This window comes from Dermatophagoides pteronyssinus, unplaced genomic scaffold (assembly GCF_027571235.1).
Source record: "Dermatophagoides pteronyssinus isolate colony J.1.1.1.1 unplaced genomic scaffold, Derpt_VIB-CSIC_2022.12 sq0001, whole genome shotgun sequence".
Taxonomy (NCBI): Eukaryota; Metazoa; Arthropoda; class Arachnida; order Sarcoptiformes; family Pyroglyphidae; genus Dermatophagoides; species Dermatophagoides pteronyssinus.
In genome coordinates this window covers 4,656,416-4,663,615 of record NW_027461525.1, presented here as the reverse complement: position 1 = coordinate 4,663,615, position 7,200 = coordinate 4,656,416, and the positions used below count along the sequence as shown (strand labels likewise).

Genomic DNA, 7,200 nt, shown 5'->3' with positions numbered 1-7,200 from the left:
TTTTTGTTTTATAAATTCTTTGGAAAATGATAAAAACTTGTTATAAAATTTCTTGGTTTTTTTTGAAGAGGGTTAACAATTATTATAAAGAACATTTTCATAGAATTGATTTTCATTTGGATAATTAATTTTTGTTAAAATCATTTCGGTGGATGACTAAATTGTAAAATTGAATTTAATTCGATGAATCTGGTCGTGATTCATAACGTTTTGATGATGATGATGATGATGATGATGTTGATGATCTTTCATTACTATTCCATATACCATAGAAAAAATATATTGATAATCCCATAACCATCCAAACGCCAAATCGTATCCATGTTGTTGTTGATAATTTAAACATAAGATAAAAATTAACAAACATACTTAATATCGGTATTAATGGTACCCATGGAACTTGAAATGAAAGTTTTTTTGTTGATCTTGGTTGCATGGCTAATGAAATGATTGATAATACAAGTACAATGAATACGATCAATATGATTACGAAAGAGGCTATTTCCAATTCGACAAGACGATCTTCAAGAAATACCAACAATGCATCGAATATGATTAATATACATGCTATGAAGTGGGTTTTAAATATAAAATTAATTATGATGAATATTATTTTTTAAATGTACAATACTTACTAATGAACATTACTAAATTGGTTGATACTTTTGATGTTTGGAGTGTAGGTTCTTCCATTCGATCTGTATTGTATAGTTTAGCAATCATACTTCGATTATTAAATTTATCATTCAAATTGGATTTTGTTCGTAATGGTTTCATTTCGACTGTTATATTTCTATTAATATCATCACCGATATCATTTTCATGACTAAATCTTAAGATTAATACAGATATTGAAACCAATGTATATGCTAACAATGTACCAATAGACATCATATCAGCAAGTTCTTTAACATCGAATAAAGCAGCCATAGCTCCAGCAAATATTCCTGAAATTAATGTAGCTAAAATAGGTGTTTGTGTTCGTGGATTAATATCGGCAAATGATCGAAATATGACACCATCACTGGCCATCGAATAAAGAACTCTTGGCAATGGAAACATTGCACCAAGAAGACTTGTCGATAGACCTGTCAATGCTCCAATCGAAATGATCCATTTAGCCACTGGCCAGCCTACATATTCGAAAACATATGGTAATGGTGCGCCTTTGGTTATTTCTTCGGTTTGAAGATAATAAGGTAACATCAAAGTTTGTACAGCCGAGATGCCAAAATAAGCAAAAAAAACGAATAACAATGACAAAACAATGCTTATAGGAATGGAACGTTGAGGATTTTTAGCTTCTTCTCCAGTTGTGGCAATTACGTCAAATCCAATAAATGCTGTCCATTAAAATAAAATATAATCAAACTTAAACCAATTCTTATCATATATCACTAAAATCATACCATAAAAACAGGTGGCAGCACCGGACATCATTCCAGAAAATCCATAGGGCATAAATCCACCTTTACCAGCATTCTGTGGAATTTCATCTTTTGATAGATTCCAGTTATGAAAATCGATATGAAAAGAACCAGCAATGACAACAAAAATGACAACCAATAGATTGATACCAGTGAAAATAGAATTAAAACGAGTAGATTCTTTCACTCCAACAACAAGCATAACTGTCATGATAAAAAAAATGTTATAATAATGAATACAATCAACAAAAAAATAAAAATAATTACTTGTCAATAAAAATGTTATCAAAAAGGCCAAAAAATCCGGATATGCTGAAAGTCCTGGAACATCGATCGGCATATAATAACGGAGATTTGTCTGCACGGTTCCATTAACCAATGAATCAATATAATTACTGTAACCTCGAGCAACAGAAGCCGTTCCTATTTATTTCGTATCCAATGAGAAAAAAAAATAAGACAAAATTTAATTTATTTTCAATCACATAAGAAATAATAATTACCAATTACATATTCAAGAACCAAATTCCAGCCAATAACAAATGCCATAAATTCGCCTTGAGAAAAGATGACAAAAAAAATCAATTTAAAATGAGAAAAAATCAAATTGAGAATAACATACCGACAGTAACATACGAATAAACGTATGCAGAACCGGCTTTTGGAACTCTAGCACCGAATTCAGCATAACAAAGACCAGCAAAAACTGAAGCAATTGCAGCTAAAAATAAATTATTGTTATTAGCCATCATATAATTTATGATTTAATGAATAACAAAGGTTATATTTACCAATAAAAAAGGAAACCGTAACAGCTGGACCAGATGTTCGGCTAGCAACATCACCGGCCAATACATAAATTCCAAGACCAAGTGTGCTACCGATTCCTTTGAAAAACAAAATAGAAATAAAAACATAACATATCAAAACATTATCAAATCATACCTAATGCGGAAAGATCCAATGTGGATAAACAACGATTTAATCTTGTATCACTTATATGTGATGAATCGATACGTTTGCGTCTAAGTAACGCTTTGAAAAAATTTCTTAAGAAAATCATCTTGTCACACTGTACACATATATATAAACGAAGATACAAAATGAGCGCGCCAAATATTTTTTGTTTTGTTTTTGTTTGAAAAACGAGGACAGGAAATGATCAATTGATCAAACAAGAAGAAAAAACAAATAGTAACAACAACAGATAAAAACTATGAAGGCACAAAAATTTATTAAACAAATCTTGTTCTTCTTGTATACAACAAAATATCAATAGAGATGATTATTGATGTCCAATAACATTTGATGTTTGAATGATTAAAATTTTTTCTTTTGGGAAATTTGATTCGATTTTTGTTCGAAAAACAAAATAATAAAATGTCTAAATGAACACCAACGACATACAACACGTTGTCATAGATTCGAATGTTTAATAATGATGATTGATGATGATAACCGATGGTAATGATGTTCGAGATCAGAATCTTGTTTTTGGATAATAAAAATCAAAACAACCAAAACAATAAACAAAACAAAAACAAACAAACAAAATATCAACAAATTTTCGAAAATAATTTTCGAAAATTCGAATAAGACATTTGACACACACACAAAACTATGTTGTTGTTACCAACAAACTCATTACCATGACAAACCAAAAAACTAAATGAATAAATTTTATGTTTGAAATTATGAAAAAAAAAGAATTTTGTATCATAAAATCTATATCGAATGAACAACAGGTAGAAATTTGTTTCGTTTTTTTTCTCAAATGTAACAAATTCAACAACAAAATCAACGTTATAGTTTTATGCATAAAATAAATGAATGAATGAATGAAAAATTGAAAATATATGTTTGGCGCGTGTAAATGTTATTGTTCTTCAGGCAATTCGTTGATGATGAACAGGTGGTGTTAATGGTTGTGGCAGCCCAATTTCATTCAAACAAAATAACAAATACATAGCATACAAAATGGTCATGATAATGATCTTGATGATGATTTGAAGAAAATGTTTTTTTTTTAATTGAAAGAACATTCAACAAGAGAACAAAACAAAAAAAAATGTTCACTTTGGCGAGAAACTATTCATTATTGTCGATGCTGATGATATAAAGTGGCCAATGGATTATAATGAAATGCACAAACACTGAAAATGAAAATTGGAGAGAGAAACAACATCACAGATGGCCCATCAAGAAACGAAACGAAATGAAATGGACCTTGAGACAAATTAAATTCAAATTTCAATTGAAAAAAATGCTTCTTTCTTTCTCGCAATTTCTCTTTCTCTCTTTATATTTGAGCTATGTGATAATTGATAATTATGATGATGGCGAAATGTATTATGGAAAAAAATAAAATAAAATAATGATTGGAAGCTAAGATGAAAAATTCTTTTGATGAGATAAAAGAGAAGAAAAAGAAAAAAATTTATTTATTAAAATTTTATAGCTTTTTTGATATTAATTTTTTATGATGATCATTATCAATTTAATATCATTTGGACTACTTTCAATGAAAATAAAAAAGATCTAGATCTTCAATTTATTTTTTATGTTTGTCGGTTTTTATAAGCGATCGGATCTTCAAAGAAGATTATTATTTGTGCGTGTATGATGTAAAAAAAATTTACCACCATGTGCTCATTCATTCATTCATTCATTCTATTTCGCTTTATTTGCCCATATTTATTCCTTTTATTTTTCGTATATATAACCATCATCATCAATTTCGCAACATATTTCCAACACAACAACCCGAAACGAATTCATGAAAAAAACGCCAGACATACATACACGACACAGACACGTTTATTTTCATTCATGTTGAAATCATTTTTTTCTGTCTTGCGCGCTTCTTGTAGTTATATTCAAAAAAAAAATAACAATAATAACTGGCTGATGCAATTCTGGTTAGAAAAGGAAATCATTCATTCAATTTAATTGGGACAATCCAAAAAAAAAATTGAGCAAGCGTATATCATCATCGTTGTCAAAAATATACGAATTTCATTCATTTATGTGCGACCGATATACAACCACGATGTTCTATATAAAAATAAAATAAAATATTTGTAATTAGGAAATTCACACCCGTTATTGGATAGGGATTTTTATTTTTGGTTGGCAAAACGTTTTTGTTTCAGCGGACAAATTTTCGAATTTTTCATATTTTCACACACTAAACACTAAAAGAATTTTTATTTGAAAATCATTTTCATTGATTTTTTGGATTATTTTGGAAAAAAAAGTAAATCATATTAGCAGGATTCTTTTTTTTATAGAAAAAAAAACATTATTGACGAGCATTAACAATTTGAACAAATTCCGGTTTCAATGATGCACCACCAACAAGAAAACCATCAACATCAGCTTGTGATGCTAATTCTTTTGCATTACTAGCTGTTACTGATCCACCATAAATAATTCGAATAGTTTCAGCAATCTGTGGTGAAATATTTGTTGAAAACCATTGTCGAAGTTGTTGATGAACTTCTTGTGCTTGTTGTGGACTGGCTGTTTTACCTGTACCAATAGCCCAAACTGGTTCATATGCAAGAACAACTTTTGACCAATCTTTTACATGTTCTGTTTAAATTTTTCAATACAAATAATAATTTAATTAAAATCATTTGTTTTATCGACGAAAAAAGAAAAGATTTAATTACTTGAAATAACTTGCGTTTGACGGAATACAACTTCAGTTGTCTTTCCGGCTTCTCTTTCTTCGAAAAGTTCACCAATACATGCAATTACACTTAATCCTTCATTAAGAGCATGTTCAACTTTTTCACCAATCAACTATTTAGAAATACAATCATCATTAAATTAAATAAGGATTTTTTTCAGAAATTTTATTTGAAAATACCTGATCATTTTCACCAAAAACATTTCGACGTTCACTGTGACCAAGAATAACCCATTCTGCTCCAACATCTTTAATCATAGCTGGACTTATTTCTCCTGTAAAAGCACCTTTGGCTACTTTATAACAATTTTGTGCAGCAACACCGATACTTTTGGATAATTTATGTCGAACATCGGCCAAATAGATACTTGGTACACCGACAACAACCTCTAAGGTACAAAAAAACAAACAAACATTCAATTACAGTTATAGTAAACAATAATAATTACATCAACACTAACCAGTATTTGGATCTAACGGTGTGTTTGTTAATATTTTGATAAGATCATCGTTTGTTGCACGAGATCCATTCATTTTCCAATTACCACCGACAAAAAATTTTCGACCCATTTTCGAACGATTTTTACCGGATTGTTTAGTTGACTAATAATAATAAAAAAATTTAATCAGGTAAAAATTAGCGAGTACACACAAAAAAAAATAATCAATTCGAATGATAAGCACCGGCGTTTGACATTGAACGCATTGACTCATATCAGACGATGTTTGTTTGTCTTGTCAAGTTTTTTTGTATTTCATGAATAAGAACTATAGCGCCGCATAGTTTTCAAAAATACAAACCTTTTGGCCAGATTGATTTAATTTTGTTTTTTTCAAGCTATTTGCCATTTTTTTTTTTTTTGATTCCACAAAAAAAATATAATGAAAATTTCGCCCTTTTTATTTTGCAACAACAAAATTATTTAATTAAAAAACAAAAAACAAAAATTTATTACAATTCTAATTCTTGAGAAATTCATTCAATCCAGATGGGCCACATTCAATAATTCCATTATCTTTAAATGTTTTAATAACATTTTCAATATAATATTCGGGTAAATTATTTTCTTTGGCACCTTTGATGATAATCTCTTTGTATAATCGACTTGGAATAGATTCGTTTACATTGACATTAGCATAATTAGATTTTTGTACATATGTACGACATTTTATCATAGGTTGATCATTTATTTCATATAATTTTATGTTTACTTCTATTGGTTCATAACCAGATTCTTGTCGATCTAGATTATCAATGTCATCTTTATCAAGTGTATAAACAACGCCGTAAACGATACTCTTTGGAAAAAAATTAACATAATTTTAATTAATTTTTGTGATCATTGAAAATAATAACAACAACAAAAAACTATACACATACATTCGAATCAGGTACAATATTAGCCGTTGCACCTTGCCATAATTGAGAATTACCTGCAAATGATAATCGAAATTCATTCAATAATCCATTGGCATGTTTCATTGCACTTTTATTGTTGATTTTCATTCGTTGAATGAGTAGATTCGAACCATAACAAAAATAATAGACAAAATGTTCTTTTTTTTTGTTTTGTTTTGTTTCGGGTGAGAAAAACAAAAAAAAAGAAAGAAACCCAAAGAATCCAGTTTAATAAATGAATAATTCATTAATATTAAAAACTTACTTGCAGCAGTTGGCATGTTTTTTTTAATAATAATAATAAAAAATTTTCTTCAAATTTCAATTAATCCACTCACACTTGATTTTGGTTTTCGATTCGTTCGTTCCGTTTCTAATATACGATTGTATATCATTATTTGACATATATAATTGAAAAGGACATTTGACATACTAACCAGCTGTCAATCGATTTTCTTGTTTTATCTTTCCACTTTATTATTTCATGAGATTTGATCCACAAAAAAATGGGAAAAAAATTATATCATTGAAATATTATGGATATAAAAGTTCTCATGTTCTATTTTGACATCATCAACATAACGCTTGACTAAATAACTTTATACATTCGGATTCTAAGGCGTTTGCGCGTTTCGAATGTTTAGCTATCTTTTTTCTTTTTTTGTTGATTAAGTTCGGCA

At 28.8% G+C, this 7,200-nt stretch overlaps 3 protein-coding genes across 4 annotated transcripts; all 3 read right to left on the bottom strand.

The window, feature by feature from the left end:
• Window positions 1-20: 20 nt before the first annotated feature.
• Window positions 21-3,841, bottom strand: LOC113792797 (cationic amino acid transporter 2-like). Its single transcript, XM_027342738.2, has 8 exons — window positions 2,373-3,841; window positions 2,219-2,314; window positions 2,050-2,148; window positions 1,931-1,984; window positions 1,695-1,850; window positions 1,410-1,631; window positions 636-1,343; window positions 21-567 (listed from the first exon to the last, which is right to left on the bottom strand). Exons 1-8 carry the CDS (start codon window positions 2,488-2,490, stop codon window positions 176-178), a joined length of 1,845 nt encoding a protein of 614 aa, XP_027198539.1. The 5' UTR covers window positions 2,491-3,841; the 3' UTR covers window positions 21-175.
• A 763-nt stretch (window positions 3,842-4,604) lies between these two features.
• Window positions 4,605-6,000, bottom strand: Tpi (triose phosphate isomerase). Its single transcript, XM_075824036.1, has 5 exons — window positions 5,923-6,000; window positions 5,583-5,724; window positions 5,302-5,510; window positions 5,102-5,234; window positions 4,605-5,021 (listed from the first exon to the last, which is right to left on the bottom strand). The coding sequence occupies exons 1-5, from the start codon at window positions 5,968-5,970 to the stop codon at window positions 4,729-4,731; spliced, it is 825 nt and encodes a 274-aa protein (XP_075680151.1). The 5' UTR covers window positions 5,971-6,000; the 3' UTR covers window positions 4,605-4,728.
• On the bottom strand, window positions 6,000-7,114 carry LOC142646069 (gamma-glutamylcyclotransferase-like). 2 transcript variants are annotated; one of them, XM_075824058.1, is made up of 4 exons: window positions 6,954-7,114; window positions 6,786-6,893; window positions 6,503-6,678; window positions 6,000-6,420 (listed from the first exon to the last, which is right to left on the bottom strand). In XM_075824058.1, the coding sequence occupies exons 2-4, from the start codon at window positions 6,799-6,801 to the stop codon at window positions 6,082-6,084; spliced, it is 531 nt and encodes a 176-aa protein (XP_075680173.1). In that variant the 5' UTR covers window positions 6,802-6,893; window positions 6,954-7,114; the 3' UTR covers window positions 6,000-6,081. The 2 variants fall into 2 exon arrangements, with proteins under 2 accessions (XP_075680173.1, XP_075680170.1); XM_075824055.1 differs by having other exon boundaries at window positions 6,958-7,114.
• Between the last annotated feature and the right edge of the window lie 86 nt (window positions 7,115-7,200).

What these genes read in the sequence shown, in the direction of transcription:
- LOC113792797 (XM_027342738.2), bottom strand. Translation starts at nt 2,490, where the DNA reads ATGATTTTCTTAAGAAATTTTTTCAAAGCGTTACTTAGACGCAAACGT. An exon ending in ATTGGATCTTTCCGCATTAG is followed by an intron (nt 2,315 to 2,372) that starts GTATGATTTGAT and finishes TGTTTTTCAAAG; the next exon opens with GAATCGGTAGCACACTTGGT. An exon ending in GATAACATTTTTATTGACAA is followed by an intron (nt 1,632 to 1,694) that starts GTAATTATTTTT and finishes TTATCATGACAG; the next exon opens with TTATGCTTGTTGTTGGAGTG.
- Tpi (XM_075824036.1), bottom strand. Translation starts at nt 5,970, where the DNA reads ATGGCAAATAGCTTGAAAAAAACAAAATTAAATCAATCTGGCCAAAAG. An exon ending in ACCGTTAGATCCAAATACTG is followed by an intron (nt 5,511 to 5,582) that starts GTTAGTGTTGAT and finishes TTTGTACCTTAG; the next exon opens with AGGTTGTTGTCGGTGTACCA. An exon ending in TTTTTGGTGAAAATGATCAG is followed by an intron (nt 5,235 to 5,301) that starts GTATTTTCAAAT and finishes ATTTCTAAATAG; the next exon opens with TTGATTGGTGAAAAAGTTGA.
- LOC142646069 (XM_075824058.1), bottom strand. An exon ending in ATATTGTACCTGATTCGAAT is followed by an intron (nt 6,421 to 6,502) that starts GTATGTGTATAG and finishes TTTTTTCCAAAG; the next exon opens with AGTATCGTTTACGGCGTTGT.